This window comes from Papio anubis, chromosome 16 (assembly GCF_008728515.1).
Source record: "Papio anubis isolate 15944 chromosome 16, Panubis1.0, whole genome shotgun sequence".
NCBI lineage: Eukaryota > Metazoa > Chordata > Mammalia > Primates > Cercopithecidae > Papio > Papio anubis.
The window spans coordinates 56850318-56872374 of NC_044991.1; the positions used below are offsets into that span (position 1 = coordinate 56850318).

General features: G+C 45.0%; 1 protein-coding gene across 12 annotated transcripts in view; it reads left to right on the top strand.

The window, feature by feature from the left end:
- Nucleotides 1-21718, top strand: part of SIRPB1 (signal regulatory protein beta 1) — a 22449-nt gene extending 731 nt beyond the window's left edge. Inside the window, exons 2-8 of one of the 12 annotated variants that reach the window (XR_004179035.1) lie at nt 3748-3919; nt 5814-5952; nt 10906-11259; nt 14006-14323; nt 14883-15215; nt 15821-15933; nt 16108-20250. Coding sequence is in view for 8 of the 12 variants with exons in the window: in XM_003904958.5 (XP_003905007.3) it covers nt 3881-3919; nt 5814-5952; nt 10906-11259; nt 14006-14323; nt 14883-15215; nt 20133-20245 (1296 nt within the window). In the remaining 4 variants the exon portion in view is untranslated. Of the gene's footprint in view, nt 1-269; nt 1840-3747; nt 5953-10905; nt 11260-14005; nt 14324-14882; nt 15216-15820; nt 15934-16107 lie in introns of those variants that run through there. The other 11 variants (XR_004179036.1, XR_004179037.1, XR_004179038.1 and 8 more) reach the window with 11 other exon arrangements.
- Nucleotides 21719-22057: the final 339 nt, after the last annotated feature.

The window sequence follows — 22057 nt, forward strand, 5'->3', positions numbered from 1 at the left end:
ATCCAATCAGAACAACAGTGATCATTTTGTGACCTTTACAATCTTTTGTCAAAATATCGGAAACTCTCATACTGTCAGTTACAAATGTAGAAGGCAATAAAAAATAATAAATGAATATTTATTAGTACACTGTAATTCCAAACATTGGAAACATCGAGCGTTCAAGTATTTTATTTCTTTGTAAAAATGTTTCAAGGGTAGTTGAAAGAGTGCTTACCTCCTTCTTGTACACTTCTGATATGGAGCAAACATCCTTTCTACCTGGGTGTTTTATCACCTTCCTCTCTAAGTTTGGATTTGTTTCTAGCACCTTAGCATTTGCATTTTCAGTGTGGTGAAATCTCTGCAAAAGTTCCTTTCACGTGAAGATTTTTGCTGTTGTCACATCCTCAGGGACACCTTCACCCTATTTGTCAGCACCCCATCCCATATCTGTTAAATTCACCTTCTCTAAGTCCTGGGGGCTGCCTATCTGAAGCTTCTCAAACACTACGAGGATCTACGTTGCCTCCACCAGCTATTTATGCCTCTATAACGCCACTGACATTCAATTTGAACCTTACCTCCAGCATTTTCACTGCTCATTTATTCACTGTATTTTCACTGTGGTTGTCCAATCTGTCTTTCAATTATTTGTTTCCCAAAAATGTCACACGGGCTCATCACCAGTTACATGGGGTTGCAGTCTTGTGTGAGCCTGTGCCCCTGGCCTGTGGACTTCACAAGTGCCTCTCAGTTTTTCCCCCTATGGTGAGACAGGATGGCTAGAGGGGACTGGAGTTGATTGCTCGCCTTCCCAAGGTAGGTTAGGCTCTGATCAAATTCCAGCAGATTAGGCTCTGGTAAAAATAGTTTCTCCTGAGAGCTGGGCTTGGTAAGAAGAAAGAACGCTCTGGTGTATTTCAAAATGGTTCACTTTCCCCTCCCCACCCCACAGGAAGCATAAGTGAATATTTCTGTCATATTCACTCTGAGTACCTAATCAAGCTCCTGGAGGTAAAACTCACAACAGTGTTGGAGTTCCCTGTGACTGGGTCCTCCTGGAATCTGTTTCTTAGACTGGCCCACGCCAAGTCTCTAGCAATTCTTCAATTACAGTGCAGGTTTTCCTACCCTGGCACTGGTTCCCATGGAGGTTTTGGCTTCAGGAAGTTGTAATTTTCTATATCATTTTGTCTAACTTCCAATGTTGGAGACAGTGGTCTGTTCTGTGACCTCATTTCTCTGACAGACCTAAGAAGAGTTGTTATTTCTTATAACAAGAGTTGTTATTTCTTACATCATCTTGTTACTTGATGTTGGCTCTAGGGACTTTTTGCAGGGGTCATCCAGGAGTTTTGGTTCCATCCTTAAAGGCTACTACAATAACAAGACCTCAAACTTTCCACACCCAGAATTTCAGTCTCTGAAGATGCAAACTCAGTCCTTAGCTACACGGCCCCATGGATCAGCACTGTCCAATGAGGAAGGGCCAAGGGAACCCTGGCATGAAGGGAGTGCCTCTGGGACAGAGAGCAGGCCCAGGGCAGTCAAACTGTCTCCACTACTGTCCAAGGTTCCCAGGCGTGGGAACCCCAAAGTGGATATCAGCAACTTCCCAGGGGTGGCAACTGTGCCTGCTTCCTCTTTTACTATGAGGCTGTGCCAGTCTCGTGGCCTTTTCCTTCCACGGCAAATTCCCTCCTCAGATGTCATGGCAGGTGGGGCTTCTCCTTTCCTGCAGGGCTTAGAGGCTGGGGTCTCCCCATGATAAACCTTTGAACACAGCAGGCAATGGCCATAGCTGTCTTCCAGCCCACCTGCACAGCCCTTGCCTCTTTATGCTATTGGGACTCACAGGTGAGTGCAGCCTGTTCTACAAAGGTGTATTTATATGTAATGCCTCCTCACCCTCTCAGCCCATCTCACCCGTTTTTATAGATTTCCATTTGGGAACATTTACTTCTCTCCCATCCCAGCAGGAGACAAGATTTGGAGCACCTTTTCCATGAGCATCTGTGCAGACTCTTACTAGGATGTGCCTGTCCCTAGTCATAGTGATTTTCTGAGGCCATGCTTGTACCATAACCCTGGTGCTAGTAATGACTTCGTGATTATAGGACTGGACACATGACCCACACTCATCATGTGGTGGTACTTGCATACCCCCTAGCCATTGGCCAGGGTTGTTGCAACTGCATCATAAATCCTCTAGGACAGAGAGTCTGTTTTTTAAAGGTATTACCAAAACACCACCTAATAACTATAACATCTAACTTTTGGAGGACAGTCAGCAATTATTAAGGAATTTGCATATGTTAATCCATTTTATCACCATAGGAAACCTCTGAAGTTGATATGATTATTATTTCCATTTTATATTTGAGAGAACTCAAGAAGCAGAGATGTTAAACAGGTTCCCTTAGGTCACACAGCTAGAACTGATAGAACTAAATTCAGACCTAGAAGTTCTGATTCCTAAGCCCACAAGCTTAACCTTTGCTCTTCTCAAACATCCACCGACTCGTCACTTGTCCCACAGCCTTATCTCATTATCTGCACCTTGTGTCATGACTGCAGGGCTAAACTTGACAGAAAAAGAATTTTAGTTTATGGTTCCCCAGGTTCCTGGTTTTCTGAAAAATTCAGGCTGTATCTGTACTGCACAAAGTCAACCTAAATTTGAAATTCAATTCTCCACATGATTTCCAAAACATTTTTCACTCAAATTGTATCTATGCATCTAATAGATCTTCAGTGAAGGATTGGAGTTCACAGGAAGTCATCTTGCTGCTTTAAGTAGAGATTCTGCCAAAGTATGGAAACTATTCTATCGATATTTGAGTCATATATTTCAAATGATAATTTTTGAAGGCATAATATTTTGTGACTCATCTTTCAGGTTAGTTGTTACTTTCATAAAAGGAAACATTTCTCTTTCAACCATTTGTGCTTTTTACCTTAAACTATACTTCTTAAGATAGTATTTCTATTGCAACATTTTCAAAAAATTTTGTGTTATAGCTTTTGCCATTGCTATATTTATACCTATTGTCATTAGTTTGTTTTTTAAAATTTTTTATTATACTTTAAGTTCTAGGGTACATGTGCACAACGTGCAGGTTTGTTACATATGTATACATGTGCCATGTTGGTGTGCTGCACCCATTAACTCGTCATTAGGTATATCTCCTAATACTATCCCTCTCCCCTCCCCCCACCCCATGACAGGCCCTGGTGTGTGATGTTCCCCTTCCTGTGTCCAATTGTTCTCATTGTTCAATTCCCACCTATGAGTGAGAACATGCGGTGTTTGGTTTTCTGTTCTTGCGACAGTTTGCTGAGAATGATGGTTTCCAGTTGTATCCATATCCCTACAAAGGGCATGAACTCATCCTTTTTTATGGTTGCATAGTATTCCATGGTGTATATGTGCCACATTTTCTTAATCCAATCTGTCATTGATGTACATTTGGGTTGGTTCCAAGTCTTTGCAATTGTAATTAGTGCCTCAATAAACATACGTGTGCATGTGTCTTTATAGCAGTATGATTTATAATCCTTTTGGTATATACCCAGTAATGGGATGGCTGGGTCAAATGGTATTTCTAGTTCTAGATCCCAGAGGAATTGCCACACTGTTTTCCACAATGGCTGAACTAGTTTACAGTCCCACGAACAGTGTAAAAGTGTTCCTATTTCTCCACATCCTCTCCAGCACCTGTTGTTTCCTGACTTCTTAATGATCACCATTCTCTCCCTTCAAAGGAACACAGCTCCTTGCCAGCAACGGAACAAAGCTGGACGGAGAATGACTTTGACGTGCTGAGAGAAGAAGGTTCCAGATGATCAAACTTCTCCGAGCTAAAGGAGGAAATTTGAACTGTTAAAAGTGAAGGCCATGGAGTGTGACAACCTGTGTTCTAGTTCTAAAAGCTGGGTAATGTTGAACAAATTTATTATTGCCTGCGTGCCTCAAGTTTCCTCACCTGTAAAAAAAGGTTAATGGTAGTGCTAATTGCCTGGGGCCAGACTGATGAATTAATAAGGTAACTGACATAAAATGCTTGGCACAGTATCTGGAGCACAGGACATCTACAATAAACACAGCAACTACTACCCTTCATGTCATCTAGAGACTAGTTTCTTGTTTTAAAGTGTAATTTGGCATCGATTAACATGATTCTACCATTTTTATGTTCATTTCTGTGACTGTGGAGAAGGAGGTGATGATTTCACCCATTGTGCATCTGCCACATTGAAACAGAAATTTGGGTGGAAATGTGATGACTTTTACGATTTCATTTGACAATTACTCATGATAGGTGAAGGATTACAAGCTCAGCATGGGAAAGAGAGGTTTCCAGACAGGTCTTTCTTAGTCATAGATGATGCAGGAGAAACCATTTCTCCTACCAAGGAAGTTTTTCTGAAGCACAAGCATATCAGGAAAGCAGTGAACTCTTCCTGTACACAAATGTAATTATAGCCACAATTTTTTGGTTATAATTAAATATGAATCAAGCCTTCTGTATGGTTTATATTACTCTTACCACATCACTACAAAGTGCATGTTATAACTTCCATTTACATGTAATTAAGTTAGGGCTTAGAGAAGTCAAGTGTCTTGCTGAAAGTCACGCAGCCGGAGATTGTAAGAAAAGGAATTCATCTACTGATTGACAAAAAGCAGGGTGAAGAGGATCCAGAGGGAGTGATTGATCTCAGAGTGTCAGAGGTAGACCAAGTATACCATATAAGCTGGGTCCCAGAAGTCCTGGGAAGCTGAGAGAAGGCCACTAGTGGGAAACTCAGCATGCAGGAGGAATGCATTTAAAAGCAATATTTGAGTTCCCTCTTCACCTGGCACCATGCGTATCAATAATAACCTACTGAATCTCAGGGATGTATAGTCATTATCTCTTTTGATGTTCACCAGAACATGGCAGTGATACTTATTATCCCAAGGTTAGAAGGCAAAACTGAACCTAGGTAGGCCCAGTAACTTCCCCAACTCCTTAACACATCTTCTTAGCCAGGGTATTTATTCTCCCACCCTCCTCAGTTCCCATCTGAACACAGTGATGAATGGAATAGGTGTTCTATGTGCAGAGCAAAGAGTATTGAAATTGATGTGACTGCCCCAGGAATCTGCCCTCCATATTCTCCCCCATAATAAGCTTATACCCTCTCCATAACCCATAATCCCCACCTCACCCTACAAAACAGATCCTTATTACCCTAAGCCCACTTCCTCTCCTGGAAGAAGTCAGGAAGTAATTCCTTCTTCTGGATGCAGGCACATGAAAGTGCTAAGGTCCACATGAAACTAAACTGGGGCAAAGTTTTGCCAGTTATATTGATAAACGTTTAGAGTAGGGAACCATTTCAAGAGCAGACCTGATTCCTCTCCAACATTGAGCAGGTCCTGTCATCCCTCCTCCTGTCCCCAAATGAGTAGCATGTGGTTGAGGCTGGTGCAGAGTGAGACCACAAGCCAACCACATCCTGGGGTCTTGAGATGGAGAGTTTAGGTAACATTTCATAACCACAGGTCCTTCTTAGCTGAGGAGCACCAAATGGCAAATCACCAAGAAGACATAAAGATGGGGTGAGGGGCCATGTGGAAGGAAATCAGACCCCAAGTGGGAAGGAGGCATTATCTGTGCTAAGCCTGTCTGATTCTCCTGAAATGGAGCGTGAATAACTGCTTGCATTGTAGCTGCTTGCTGTGCCTTTTTTCTATTTCACAACCGAGAAGCAGATTACGCCTCACTCCATCACAGCCACTTCCTCTTGAACCAAGGGAGGCAAGGCTTGTCTTCTCTCCTCAGAGGCGAGTGTGCGATCTTCCCAGTACAGAAGTTTGGACAGAGCAGACTCCTAAGGTCTCCAGAATGCCCATCCCAGCCTCCTGGCCCCACCTTCCTGGTCCTTTCCTGCTGATGAATCTACTGTTAGGGGGACTACCAGGTGAGCATTGCTTTGGGTTAAAGTCCTTTTTCCCTGCCCATTGAGCCATGGCCTGCCCCTGGACTTCCAGGGATTCCAGACAATGACAAGTGCTGCCAAGAAAGGCCAAGGATTAGGCCTTGACTGAGAGCAGAAAATCAGGGGGCTGAGCACTTTCTCTGTGGATCTGCAGCTGGCTACCAGAGGCATTGAACCACAGGATGATTCAACCACCACTACAACAATTACTTACATTTTGATATTTCAATTGACAAAGCAGAGAAGGATCGTTATTTAAATCCTTACCAGTGCTGAGGCCCTAGGGCCAAGCAACATTCCCAAGGCCACAGACTGAGCTCAGAGACACCCTAATAGGGTTATGTGGCTCCAAGCCCAGCCCTCTCTTTTCATCACTGTGAGGAGGTGAAGTCTGTAATGGTGCTCACTTGAGATGGCCAGTGGTGCAGTGTGTCCTGGGAATGTTCAGCCACGGTTCTACCTAAGGGTGCTCCTCACTGTGTCCTCTGTTCCCCCATGCTCCTCCTTCCCCTGTGACCTGATTCTTACCACCCGTTTCTCTGTGACCTCTTCCTCTTTAAGAAGTTCCACATTTGCTGCTTACTGGGTCCTATATTCCTTTCCTAGGACTTCCATGACAAAGACCTGCCTGCTGGGCAGCTAAAACTACAGACATTTACTTCCTTGTAGTTAGGGAGGCTGAAGTCTAAGATCAAGGTGTCAGCAGGGTTAGTTTCTACTGAGGTCTCTCTCCTTGGATTGTAGAGGGCCATTTTCTCTCTGTGTCTTAACATATGATCTTACTGTGTGTGTGTGTCTGTGTCCTCATCTCCTCTTCTTTTGAGAATATCAGTCATGTTGGATTAAGGCCCACCCCAATGACCTCATTTAACTAAATTCCCTCTTAAAGACTCTGTCTCCCAAATTGTAACATTCAGAGGTGCTGGGGATTAGAGCTTCAACACGTGCATTTTGAGGAACATATTCAGCCCATAACAGGTACTACAACCTCCCTTGGTTCTCTTAACTTTCCCATGGATAATTTCTTTCCCCTTCCCCAAGACAGACAGGATTGGAGGCCCTTTCCTTGTGCAGCCTGGGAGAGCCCTGCTCACTGCATCCAGGCAAGTTGCGTGTCCTGATCCCTTCTCAGGCCATGGAGCCGACCCCAGAACCAGAGGGCTGGGCACAGCAGCCTCTCAGTTCCCCACTGGACCCTAATGTGATATCACCTAACAGGCCCTAGAGGGCAGGGATCTCACTTTTCAAATTATTTTTCTCACACATACACTGTACACAAATGATAGCAGTAAGAGTTTAACAATTGAGCTCTTCCTACCATGTAGACACAGTTATTAGCATTTTGCCCGTTTTAACTCCACTAATCCTCACAACATCCCTGTGTGAAAGCAACAACTATTATCCCCTATTTGCAAACAAGGAGTCAAGGAGAGGGAAGAACTTCTCCATTCATTGTCTTCTACCTCAGTCAGTGGAGCAGCTCGAATTCAAGTCCAGGTCAACCAGCTCCAGAGTTCATTCTTTTAGTCATGTTATGCTACTAGCAGAAATATTAGAAAATGTGGGGAAGCAAACGTAGAATTAATTATTGCCTACCACACTATTTAGCAACAAATGTGATCATTTGAAGACACAAACAGGAGTGGTTGTTGCTTTTAATTTATAAGTAAAATTTGTAAAGAAGAATATGTTGCCACTGGCACCCCAAAACAACTTAGAGATGCTTGATTATGTGTCATTAATATGTGTATCACTTGAATCTCCTTTGAAGAGGTTGTTATCAATTTATGTCATCCTGTGCCCTTGAAGAAACGTGGATGTCATTATCGATATTGGAACAGGATCTACACCTTAGGATACAGTCTTGGTCGCACTCCAAAAGGCAACACAAAGCTGTAGATAGCACAGCATGGGAAAGCCATCAGGGTAAAAAGTACATCTTAAATTAAAGTAGCCAATCAAAGTAGCAAATCAGTAAGGCATGAACAGTCACAGGGCTTCTCCCAGGAACTTTCCACCCCAATTTAGAATGATTCTATCCTCATTGCCGTTAGTGTTGAAAATGGTAGAGTAAGTCCTGCTGGTTGAGTCTTAAAGCATCACTCTAACATGGCCATGAAAAGTTCTTGTAGAAGAACTATGAAGTGGAATGATTTATTCTATTCACAGGTCCTAGAGGGGGTGGGGCATGCCACACAGGAAGCCATATGGGTGGAGTTCCAGGGAGTAGCCTCAACCAAGCAGAAGCAAGAGAGATGGGCAGCAATTGCCTTTACTGGGAGTCATGATGGAGGACACAAAGAAAAAGCACAATGGGTTTTACTAGAGTGTTTCAGTGTCACTAGGTCACCGCAGAGGAGGACAAGAAGAGGAATTGTGGCAGGGACCAGCATTGTCACACTGGTTACCTCATCATGTGTTTAGGGTGCTCACAGCTTGTTTGTGGGATGTTGAGGCATCAGGAAAATATGATTTTTTTTAAATGTACACATAACTGGACACCTTTATTTCTTCATACAACTTTTAGTTGCCATGTAGCATCCTTTTATTTCCACCTGAAGCACTCCCTTTAGCAATTTTTGTAGGTAAGGTTTAGTGGTAATGGACTCTTTTTGCTTTTGTTTATCTAAGAATATCTGAATTCCTCCCTCATGTTTGAAGAACACTTGTCTTCCCAGGTATAGAATTCATGGTTGACAGGTTTTTCCTACTTTCAGCATTTTAAACATATCATCCCGCTGTCTTCTGGCCTCCAATGCTTCTGAAAAGAACTCAGTTGATAAATCTTATTGAGGGTTCCTTGTATATAAGAAATCACTTCTCTCTTGCTCTTTTCAGAATTCTCTCTTTGTCTTTGGTTTTTCAAGAGTTGGAATATGATATGTATTATTGTGGATCTCTGAGCTTGTCCTTGAGTTAAATTTGCATTTCCTCAGCATCTTAATTTCTAGATTTACGAGTTATATCAAGTTTGCAACCATTTTGGCCATTATGTCTTCAAATAATCTTCTGCTCCTTTCTCTCTTCCCTTTTCATTCCCCCCGGGACTCTAATAAGGTTATTTTGATTCATTTGATTATGTCCCGCAATTCCCTTAGATTCTATTCTCTTTATTTCATTCCTTTTTTCATCCATACTTCAGTCTCAATAATTTCAATTATCCCATCTTCCAGTTTTCTGATTTTTTTCTACCAGCTCACACCTGTTGGGGAAATCCCTAGTGAACTGTATTTATTGTACTTTCAAATCCTAAGTTTCCATTTGATTTGTTTTATAATTTTTATTTCTTGATACTATTTTGTTAATGCATGTATAATCATGTGGTTTTAGGTTTTTATCCATTGTTTCCTTTACCACTTCAATGGCGTGATCTCGGCTCACCTCAACCTCCGCCTCCCAGGTTCAAGCAATTCTCTGGCCTCAGCCTCCCAAGTAGGGATTACAGGCATGCATCACCACGCCCGACTAATTTTGCATTTCATAGAAACGAGGGTTTCTCCATGTTGGACAGGATGGTCTCGAACTCCCGACCTCGGGTGCTCGGCTCACCTCTGCCTCCCGAAGTGCTGGATTACAGGCATGAGCCACCGTGCCCAAAACCACTTCAAACACTTTTAAGACAGTGGTTTTAACATCTGGATCTAGCATCAGGGCGGACACCATATGTAAGAAAGGTCCTTACAAGAAGGAGGAAGGAGATTAATTCCTAGAGAAGGACATGTGAGGATGCAAGCAAGAGGTTAGAGTGACGGGAAGATGTAACTGCAAAAAGGAACATGGGCAGCCTCTAGAATTTGGAAAGGCAAAAAACAGAGCCTCCAGAAGACACATAGCTTAACTGACAACTTTTAAAAAAATTGCGCATATGTGAAGCGTAAAACATGATGCTTTCATGTGCATGTATTTAGTGAAGCAATTGGAGACACCCAGCATCTCCTATAGTTACCCTGCACATGTGTGTATGTCAAGAGCACATAAAATATGCTTTTAACCAAAATACTGAATTCAACACAACATTTTTAATTGGAGGCCTCATATTGCACCTTCATTCTCTGGACTTCTTTATCAACCATCTGCAATTTGTATTTTTTGACCTACATCTCCCCATCACCTCCCCCAATTTCACCCCTAGTCACCACTGTTTTATTCTCTACCATTGTGTATTTTTCTTTCATCATTACTCCTTGGTTGTAACACAGTAGCATTATATTGGACTCCTGACCTCTGCAACTATAATATGATAAATTTCTTTTGTTTTATGACACTAAATTTTGGTAATTTGTCACATCAGCATTAGGAAATTAATGTAATCTGATTAAGCTCTGAGTGAGCAATCCCTAGGGGCTTAAAACATTGTTGTGTTTACATTTTAAGCTGAATGTTCCGTGTGGGTGAGGATTCTGCACGCTATGGTCATTCATGCATTCAGGCTGATGGAGCAAGCAAACACCGTCAGTCTCCTGGGTCTCTGTGCAAGGCAGAGGTTAATCCATAGGTGCTCTTGCAGTTGAACATACAGCCCACAAATTATATCCATCACTTCTGCTCACTACTCAGTGGTCTAAAGAAGTCATATGGCCTTGTATGATCGATGCAATGGTCCAGAAAGTGCAACACTCCATGTGGCCAGAGAGTGGAGGATCATATATCTGCCAAGGCCTGACACTTCCAAGGAGGTCTCAGGAGCTCCACTCAGGTCCTCAATCCAAAGTGCTACCTTGAAATTGAACCTCTGTGCTTCCGTGTCTTTACATGTAATACAGTCATATGTTACAGGCTTGTTGTGAGGGTTAAATAAGATAATATACAGAGTGTGCTGAGCTCAAGGCCTGCTCTTTGTGTGTACACAGTCAATGAAAGTCATTGATAAACACTTGGGGAAACACAGAGGATCACGTAAGGATGAAAAAATGACGGCTTTGTGCTCCTTTCCAGGAGTGTTGGGTGAGGAGGAGCTGCAGGTGATTCAGCCTGAGAAGTCCGTGTCAGTCACAGCTGGAGAGTCGGCCACTCTGAACTGCACTGTGACCTCCCTGATCCCTGTGGGGCCCATCCAGTGGTTCAGAGGAGCTGGACCAGGCCGGGAATTAATCTACGGTCAGAAAGAAGGCCACTTTCCCCGGGTAACAATTGTTTCAGACCCCACAAAAAGAAACAACCTGGACTTTTCCATCCGCATCAGTAACATCGCCCCAGCAGATGCCGGCACCTACTACTGTGTGAAGTTCCGGAAAGGGAGCCCCGATGTGGAGTTGAAGTCTGGAGCAGGCACTGAGCTGTCTGTGCGTGGTGAGTACAGCGTGGGCCTCATTCGTCCGCTGGTGTGACAATAAGTCAATAATTACAGTATCCATTCTTATAGCAATAATCAGGTGTGGTGGTTGGTGCTCATTTTCATGATCTGATGTCACCCCTTCTCCAGATCACATGAGTTGAGGCTTGGAGATGTCATGGCAGTTGCTCGAGGGTCCACGGCTTATGTTTGATGGAAAAGACAGCATCCCTAGTCTGTGGCTCTACAGCTCTTGTGTTTGCAAAGCTGACCCAGTCCTTTGGTTCCACAGATGAGGGAACTGACAGATTGAGTGATTTCCCCAGGCACAGGTCTGGACCTTGCCTTCTGCCTCCAGAGAAGGCTTCCCCCTCAGAGTGGCCGGGTCTCCTCTTTATGCAGCAGGCACTCACTGAGACCCCACTGTGCACCAGGCTCTGCCCTGGATGCTGTAAAAACAGCAGTGAATGAAACAGCCCAAAGCTCTTCCCCACCAAGCTTACATTCTCTTCCCTTCTAATGAGGAGAAATCCATCCAGGGCATGGAGAGTGTAAATCGTGTTTTTCTTTATTTAATCTTCAGAAACACCCCATGGGGAAGATTCCTGGGAGGCACATTCACTGTTGAATCTGATGGCCTGGTGGGAGGAGATGCCAATAAGTTTGGGATTTGCTGTGGGTTCATTTGGGAAACCCTTGTGGGATTCGGGGACTGAGTCACACAGTCACCATGGGCTCCAAGCAGAGCTGCTTCATCTCAGAATGTCCCTCACCTCAGGAAAGAGGTCCCACAACTGGGTGACTTAGGCATTCCCCATATAAGGCAGCAACAAGGCTTATTTGGGGTTTCCTGCTAGAGGCTCAAGAGCCTCGTCCTAGCTCCTGAATTCTGGAATGTCAGCACAGGAAGGACCTTCAGACCATCCAACCCAACCCCCTTTACAGATGGGAGACTGAAGCCAAGACATGACGGGGGCCTTGTCCATGGTCACAGGGCCAATTACTGACAGAATTGGAGCCAGAGTCCATGTCTGAATCGAGGCAGTCTCCTTTCTTCCCCAGTATTAGACCTGTCTCCATAGAAGAGCCGGGTGCATCATAGGTGCTCAATAAAAGCTCCTCAAACAGAACCACAGGTCAGAGAGCCAGCATTTCTCTTTTCATCAGTTTCCCAAAGGTTCACAATGCACCTCACATGCAGACACTAAAGTCCGTTGGTGATTGGAAAAATTCTCCCAAACGTACACCCTATCTTTCTATATGGAGATTCCATATCAGGACATAAAGGCTTGCTCCATTGTTTAAAGCTGCAGAATACTCCAATTAATGGAAATATCAAATTTTATTTTACAGTCTTCTGTCAATGGATATGTAATTTATTCCCAACTTTGAGCTACTAGAGCAATCCTTCAGTGGATGACCTTATACATGTGTCACCCTCTTCAGATGGGAAATTCCAACTGGACGTGACTTTCCTAGGTCAGAGGAGACGTGTGTTTTCATATCTGAGAATATTGCCTAATTTCCCTCCTAGATGATGTAGCAATCAAGGCTCCCCACAACCCTTAAACATAGGTGGGGAAGGTGGCTTTATCCTGATTGTGCAGGTATCACAGGCAAAGGCACGGAAGTTTCCACGTGGTGCCTCCCCAGCCCAGGCAATCACAGCCAGTGGCTCAGGTGTGACTCAAACTGGCTAACTCCTGGAAGGGTCCTCACCCCTCTTAGCCATGCTACCCACCTAAATGATTCTCTTGATGAGACAGGAGGGAGGCAGAGGGAGGCCAGAGACCACAGTTGTGCCAGAGTCTCCTTAAAACCAGTGCTATGAGGGAGGAGCTATTTGTTGCCTCCTTTAAAGATGAAGACACTGAGGCTCAGAGAGGAGACCTGAGTGGTGAGCAGGCTGGGGAGCCAAGATTCATCCCCACCAGACAGACTTACAGCCCCTGTCTCTGCAGCACTCACTCAGCTTTACTTTTTAAAATGTGGAGTAATGCTCCAACCTTCTCTTTCCAAACACTTGCATTATTCAGTTATACAGCAAAAACTATCAAAAGCAAAACACACTGAAATATGGGTGAAAAGAATAAAAATATGGGATAATTCACAAATACCTAAAGAGAGACCTCTGTATATCTGTTAATTCCGGGTTAAAGATAGATCTCTGTTTATTTTTGAGAAGCATCTTCTGTGTTTGATCCAAAGCAAAACTGCTTCCATTGCCCCATTTAATCCTGGCTACATCCCAGGAAGTAGAAATGCTGTCCTCCTATTTTGCAGATGAGGAACTGGGTGTGCCAGGCCACCTGTCTCCTGAGCTGAGCAGCCTGGCTGCAGCTCTCACGGTGGTGCCACTTTGCCATTTTTCCTGGCATTGGCTCTATAAACGCCCTCTCTGAGGCTGGTGAGCTCTCCGGGGGAGGCTGGCTAGGACTAGTTATTAACAAGGAGGGAGATCAGTCATTAATTTTGTTCCTATGCCCAGATTGGTGGAAGTTACCCTGTGTGAAGAGGACTGTGAACTCAGGCCTGGACTTCCCTCTGGGCCCTGCCCCTACTCACTGTCTGACCATGGGCTGTTTCTCACCTCTCAGAGCGGTTGTGGCCTGAGCTGTAAAAGGAGAATAAGGAGACTGTCCTCCCGACATTATTAGAAAGATTAAAAATTAATGTCCATGAAGGTCCTTAACGTGTCACACGCTTATCGTTAGTGATGGTCATCTCAGTCATGTCTCCTGATTATCGATGCTCCTTTTGCAGCCAAACCCTCTGCCCCTGTGGTATCGGGCCCCACAGCGAGGGCCACAGCTGAGCACACAGTGAGCTTCACCTGCGAGTCCCACGGCTTCTCTCCCAAAGACATCACCCTGCAATGGTTCAAAAATGGGAATGAGCTCTCAGACTTCCAGACCAGCGTGGACCCCGCAGTAAAGAGCGTGTCCTACAGCATCCGCAGCACAGCCAGGGTGGTGCTGACCCGCAGAGATGTTCACTCTCAAGTCATCTGCGAGGTGGCCCATGTCACCTTGCAGGGGGACCCTCTTCGAGGGACTGCCAACTTGTCTGAGGCCATCCGAGGTAGAGGACCCTCACACCCAGCCTGAGCCCACACCTGGCTGCCAAGTCCACTCCTAACTCCCCAGGCTATTGCTCCAGATCTTGAATGGCCTGGAATCTAATTCCTGTGTTGTCCACCTTCCATGCACCTAGGTGTGCTGGTCACTTACCATCATTTAAATGGCAGCTGTCAAGGAACCAGAAACCACATGCCAAACTCTATGCTAGAGAGTTTCATTTATTTCACCAAGAGCAACTACAATTAGTGAGCACCTACTGGGAGCCAAATCCCTATGTGCTTGGCGATTTCACTGATTTTGCTACTGTTCTTACACTCCAACTGCATGCAGGGGGTTGTGCTTGTAGGAGCTACCAGTCCTTCAGCACCTACTGTGTGCCAGGCACTGTGCTTAGTAATTTCATTCATATGCAAAGAGCACCCTCAATGTCTGCGCACATGCTGCCTGCCTAGCACTGTCCTGGTGATGCCCTCACTGTGGTGGTGGGAGCTACATTATGGAGCCCTCCCTGTGATCTGTCTGTGCCACAATGTCAGAGCTTCTGCCCTGTGCTGTTTCAGTTCCACCCACCTTGGAGGTTTTCCAATGGCCCATGAGGGCAGAGAACCAGGCGAACGTCACCTGCCAAGTGAGGAAGTTCTACCCCCAGAGACTCCTGCTGACCTGGTTGGAGAATGGAAACGTGTCCCAGACAGAAACAGCTTCGACCCTCACAGAGAACAAGGATGGTACCTACAACTGGACGAGCTGGCTCCTGGTGAACACCTGTGCCCACAGGGATGGTGTGGTGCTCACCTGCCAGGTGGAACATGATGGGCAGCCAGCGGTCAGCAAAAGCCATACCCTGGAGATCTCAGCCCACCAGAAAGAACAGTGCTCGGATACCACTTCTGGTAAGGTTACTTCAAATTTTTAAATTTTATCTTTTTCTTTCATGTTAAAATTAATATTTATGTTTGTCATAAAATAAGCTAGAAGCCTATAAATATAAAGTAGAATTTTAAAGTCAGCATCATTCTTCCAAATCTCACCCTCCAAGAGTCATCACTATTAAGAGTTTGAGGTACAACCTGACAGATTTTTTGACATAAATGTATATTGAATGAGGAAGAAAGGAGGCAAAGGGATCATGTGTTCGTCACATTCTGCATCTTGCTTTTTACCCCTGACAGTTATTACATTCCCATTTCTCATCAGCCACCCTGTCTTCTTCCTACTCCTTCTGACCTCTGCCTTGTCTGTTCCTTCCTGAACTTTTCCATTCATATCTGTGACCTGCCCCCAGCAGACTCCCACATCTGCTGTATGAATTTCAGAAAGACATGTGGAATCTAAACCCGGACCAGGCCCCCAGGTGACCATAAGTGGTAAAAGCATGGGCCTCATTTGGGTCCTGATGATGATATTTGACCAATAACAATCACAACAGCTCTCTGCAGATTTATTATGTGCAAATTTCTGTTCATCTATGATCTCCTTTCCTGCTTCAACCATCCAGTGAGCCTGGAGTTTTACAGAAGGGGAAACCAGGACTTGGGAAGCAATAGGGGATATTGTTGAAGACAATTAGATCAAGACATTAGACCAGATGACTGGTCCAAACTAATCAAGGTAAGTCTGAGGTCCTGAGGACAGGGTCACCACCAGCCTATAATGCAAATTCATGCTAGTTTGAGAAATGTTCCCTTTCTGCTGGGACACAAAATGTCCCAAGGATGTGAATTTGGCCAGTGTTCCCCCATCTATGACCAAAATAGATCTTATTTCCCTCTCATATAATACTAGGAGGGGTCTCTATTCCAGAAGACTTTTAGAAGGCCCAGGTTCCTTCCCAGATACTCTATGGCATTGACTTTATCTACTGGGTCAATGCCGGGTCGCTGATTTGTCCATGTCCCTGCCTGCTGGAAGAGAGAAGACAGGAAGTAGAGGACAACAATGTCTGCTATAATCAGAGATGTGTGGAAGGTACATAGTCACGTCCACTGCTCACCCAGTTATGTGTGCCCATGCAGTTGCAAGAGGAGTCCACAATTGTGTGATCTGATAATTGAGGACATTTTTTACAAAAACAATATCATTATGAACTTAATAAAATGTAAAATTTTTATACCATTAAATTTCATAAAATTGCTAAAATAATTCTCTCACGTCACCTAAAATGTAGCATACATTCATATTTCCCCAAATTTCTTTTGTAACCATTTTTCTGTGCACCAAATTTGGTTTTAATTTATCTTTAAATGTTTGGTAGTATTTTTCTATGAAGTATCTGTACCTCAAGAATATTTTGGGGTACTTTAAAATTATGAATTGACTTTCCTCAATAGTTTAGGGCTATTCACATTATTCATTTCATATTGGGTGAGATCTGGCAACCTGTGCTTTTCAAAGAGTTTTTGGTCCATTTTATCTATGTCATCATATTTCTGTGTGTAGAGTTGTTTATAATATCCCTTATGATCCTTTTGATGTCTGCAGGGTCTGTAGTGATAGCCCTCATTTCATCCTGATATTTAAAATGTGCCATTTCTTTTTTCTTATTCATCAACCTTGCTATAATTTTTCCTATTTTATTGCTCCTTCCAAAGGATCAGCTGCTTCAGTTGGTTTTTGTATTGTTTTTATATTTTAATTTCACTAATTTTCTGCTCTCTTCTCTTTTTATTAATTCTTATCTCTGGCTTGTTTCAGGTTTATTTTGCTCTACTTCTTGTAGTTTCTTGAAGTGGGGATTTATATTATTAAATAGAGACGTTTTCTCTTTTCTGTGTCTTTTTTTTGGTCATGTTCTATGGCTGGGAGCTCATGCTGAGGGGATGGGTCCCAGGTGCCTGGCCTCAGGGCTGTTCCTCAGCCCTCAGGTCCCTAGCCAGTCTGCCTTCCTTTTTCACCTTGGAAGTTCTCCTATGCCTGCACCTCATATTTCCAGAGTTCTTAGTCTTGCTTCTCGACGAGGAGCAGGAAGAGATGAATCTGCACCATCTGTCTGAAGCTGAATTTGCTTTTTAGACTTCCATCCACTCACTGGCGCTCCCACCAGGGCTGCCATTTTTGGGTGGTTTCAGTGTGCTGGATGTAGCATCCTTGCTCATGTGCTATGGCTGGAAATGCATGTTAAGTTGTCTAGGCAGGTACACAACATGCAAGATGCCTTATGTGATGTGCTGCACCAGCAGCATGGCAGCCTAGTGAGATTGTGCACTAGGGTGTGGTGAAGGTTCTCTTTTGACCTACAGTCATTTTGCAGTTTGGCATTCTTTGTTCAAGTAATACTCAGAGCCAGGTTTGTGCAAAACTTACTTTTCCTTTTTTGCTTTTTCTTGTGGTTTGGGGAGGTTAATTATAATTAGTTATGCTGCTGCAACTGTCTCCAGAAACCCAGAAGATGACTGATGATCATAAGTTCTTTGACCCAAACATTCCCTCCCACATCTCAGGGTCCCGCAACTTCCCCATCAGGGCCCTAGCCCAGCACAGCAGCCTGTTGAAGCTGAGATTCATCCACCTCTGTGGTTCTGCTACTCTTATAATGATCCGGAACCCAATCTTCTATTCTTTCTGCCCTCTGGCTCCAGGAGATAACAATCTGCACTGCTGCCAAGAAGTCCTCTGGTTTTCACACTAAGCCTTAATTCACGATAAGTTACTCTTAGCTTCTCATCATCTTTCCCCAAAGAATTGGTGCCCAGCAACAGTCATCAAACACCTTAGTCCTCATAACTACCATTTCCCAATCCAGTTTCAAATGGCTAATGCCGAGGAATTTCCTTCCTACTTCACTGCCAGCGAAAGTTGTATTAATTGCACCATAGCTGCAAGCCAGGGCCAGCCCAGCTCCACTCACTACCAGCCCTGGGGTCCTCATTGCCAGCTAATCTTGATGAGTGGTCAGTTTCCAAACTTGCATTTTAGAGTCTGCTTTTCAGACCATTTCCACTGTCAGTTTTGCTAGGAGGTCAACTGGAGGTGGATACAGGAATTCAGGAAGCATGTTAGAGTGCTGTCAGGGTCAATATGCCTGAGGGAGTGAGGCAGAAGTGTAGGAGAGGGACGTGCTGAGCCACAGTGCAGGCAGGACAAAGACCCAGCTGATTCTTCAGAGAAGCCAAGGGCTGAGAGAGTCCCTTAGAGTTGTATTAATTGAGGAGAGTGGCGTGGCCTTCCTATTTTCAATTCAACCAGTCTTTCTATGGGCTGCCCCGTAGAAGGAGGAGTGAACTTGGAGAGTACAACTCTCCTCAAGCCTCAAGGGAGACAAAGTTCCAGAGAGCCACCCAGCTGAGAACTGCTGGCCTCCAACATTCCAGCCACAGATGCTGAGATCTCCATTCCTTCCTTAAGGACCCATCAGCACCATTTTATTTCCCAGAAAACATACATGAAAACAGAAGTAAACATAACTTCATTTGTTTGCTTTTAACAGCAAAAAAAATGCTCATTGTAAAAATGCAAAGAATCCAAATGTGTGCTCCCCCAGATCTGACTGTCTGTCCAACAGAGAGATTTCAGATGGCACCCGCTCTGGGGTCGAGGTGAGCTTGATGTCTGAGTCCCTTCCAAGCATGAGAGTCATGCTTTGACTTGCCAGGGTGTTTTCTATCCAGCACAGTATATTAGGCCCAGCCCCTCAAGGGCCTCCCCAGCTCTCAAAAACACGGGATCCACCCTCACTGTGGGGGCTAAACAGGGCAGCCTGCAAATCTTTCACTCTGAAGCCATTCTCATATAAACAAAAAGCATGTTAGTTGCTTGCTGCATGTAGAATCCAATCAAGGAGAGCAAGGTCTGATACCAAAAAAAGTGAATTTATTCCAAAGCTAGGTTGGGGAAGGGACACAAAGTGTCCTGCCTTTAAATGTGCCGCTTCCCCTTTGGAACAGAAAGCAGACACTTTCATAAGGTAATGGGGATGGGACCAAGGGCAGGGGGTCCCTCTGCTAGTGCCTGGTGACTTAGCTACCCGACAGTTGAGTTGGTGCCATCCTGGGCAGAAGTCAGTTGTAAAAGTGGCCAAGTGGGCATGCTTTCCATATGCCCTCCTGGTGGATGAAAGTCTGGAAGCTACCCCTGGAGGTGAAGTTTCCGTGGTGGGTATGCTTTGGTGTGCCAACTTTCCAGCAGAGATCTGTCTTGGAGCACACAGAAGAACTTGCCCTGCAGGGAATATCTGGTGACGGGGAGGTGAAAGGTTATATTTGCATTTCTGAAGGGCTAAGTAGGAAACTGGGAGCAGGGGGAAACGGGAAAGAAAACAAAGAGAAAATAAACTACGTCTTAGCAAACTGGGGGTATTCGGTTATACTCATGACCCCTACCTGCCCTTTCATAATTGTTCCTATGACCCTGCAAAATTGGACTTGTCTTGTTCAAAAGGACACAGTCTCAGGAATCATCCAGAGGGACATAATCATGGGCTTCCCTAAGTTTGGATGCAAGTAACCTTGTGACCCTCCCTAAATTCTCTGGACCTCAATTTCCCCATCAGAATGGAATAATAAACCCTGCCCTACAGGCTTGTGAGGATCAAGTGAGGGACTCAGGTGCCACATATGAATATGTGAGTACACATTCTGTCCACTTTGTCCCTCCGGGAGGATAGCCTGGCAGCCTGGGACAGGATAAGGGAACGAGGAACCTCTTTCCCTGGCTTCTGCCTTATGTTGCAGCTAAGGCAGCCAGGTAAGATGCAGCCTCCAAAGATTTGGAGCAGTGACAGTCCCAGGTAGACTCAGATGGGGTAAGTGGGGTCCTCTGGGATGGCATCCTGGGTAGCCCCTTCCTAACTTCTCCTGTCTCCTGATTTCCAGGCCCAGTACTGGCTCCCACTGCTCCACTTCTCATAGCTGTCCTCCTGGGCCCCAAGGTGCTGCTGGTGGTTGGTGTCTCTGTCATCTATGTCTACTGGAAGCAGAAGGTCTGACTGTAAGTGTGGGGGATGGAGGCCCGACCAAGGGCTGCCCCATAAGGGCAGGGCCAGCAGGAGAGTCCAGCCCACATATCATGCAGCATCAGGGTTAGTGGAGCTTAGAGAAGGTGACAGAGCTCCCTCCGCATCCTCAGAACGCTCAGGGAACCCTCTAAGAGGCTCCCAACCCCCAGTAAGTATGTGAGTGCTTGAGGAGGCATAAGCCAGAGTGTCCAAAGGTTTTTACAGCACCCCAGGGGTCCCATGAGGAGGTGAGAAGAGGAACCTGAATCAGGGGCTACTGAGTGGGTGTCCCTTGCAGGCCATCTCTAGATTATTTGATGCTGAACTCCATGGGCCCAAAGGAATCCCCACTGTCAAGTCATGTTGAGAAACCGCAGATGGGCAGCTCTTAGGGCTGTACCCATTCTGACCCTCTCTGTGCCTGAGTGGAAGCAATGAGGGAAGGGACACCAGGACTCAGGAAGAGGGCTGAGCCGGCAGAGTCCTATCTCAGGGCTGCCTGTCCACTTGCAACAGGCATCCCAGAAGGAGACCAGCACTGGGAATATAACAGCCTCCCAGGAAATGTTTCTTAAATGATGAGCAGATGATTAAATATGGACATGTTATCCACAGCTCCTTCCCTCCTCCCCTGCCGCATGGGACCCCCAGTCTCTGCTGCCTCCTTCCTTCCTTGAAGGGCTCTGACTGAGAGAAGGGGCTGGTGAGAAGCTTCCTCAGACTCAGCTCCAAACACCTCCCCTCCCAGGACATCTTACTGCCCACAGGTTCCTGTTGCTCCTTTGCAGAGTCCTTGATTCTCCAGAGCAGTCTTCATTCATGGTCCTGAGCAGAAGCCATGGCATGGGGCTCTGGGGAGTGACTCATGACACCTCCCTAGGATGTGGGAAACATGCCAAATCTAAACCCATCAGGACACCTCTCCTCCATCGTCTTGGACTGTCCATAAGCCACAAACTGCAGTTCAGATTCTCAAGAGTTATTCTGCCTTCTGGATTCCTGCCTACCCAATTACCCAGCCTTGTTGAGATTCTCTATTGCCTCCTGAATACAAATTAACACTCATCCTGGTTTTAAGGAGAAAAAATGATTCTCCTTCCTCTTTGTTTAAACATATGATATAGTTTGGATATTTTTCTCCTACAAATCTCGATGTGAAATTTCATCCCCTATGTGGGAGGTGGGGTCAGGTGGGAGGTGTTTGGGTCATGGGGATGGAATCATCATGAATGACTTGGTGCTATCTTGGTCTATTAGTACCTACAAGATCTGACTGTTTAAAAGTGCCTAGCAGCTCCCTCTTCTCTCTTTCTCTTCCTCTCTCCCCATGTTATGCCAACTTCACTTCACTGTCCACTGTGAGTAGAAGCACTCTGAGGCCCTCCTCAGCAGCAGATGCAAGTACCATGCTTCTTGTACAGTCTGCAGAACCAAAAGCCAAATAAACCTCTTCTTTATAAATTATCCAGCCTCAGGTATTCTTTTATAGCAACACACATGGACAAAGACAGTGTGCTACTCCTCACACCTAGAAAGAAAGCAGCTCTCCCTCCTCTCTCTGTAATGGAAACACTAGTTTTTCTATCATCCTGCAACCTTCCTAAATCTGTTGCTCATGGTAAAAACACCGTGACAGTCCTAAAGCCATGGAGTCCTTCTCGATTTCTTCTTTGTTTGTACCTCATATTCAGGTCTGCTTCAAAATGCTTACGTCCCCTGGTGAGATGGTAAGTGTTTGACAATTGACTCTTCGAAAGAAAAAAGAAGGCTGAATTGTAGTGTTTGTCAATTTCTGTGGGGTGA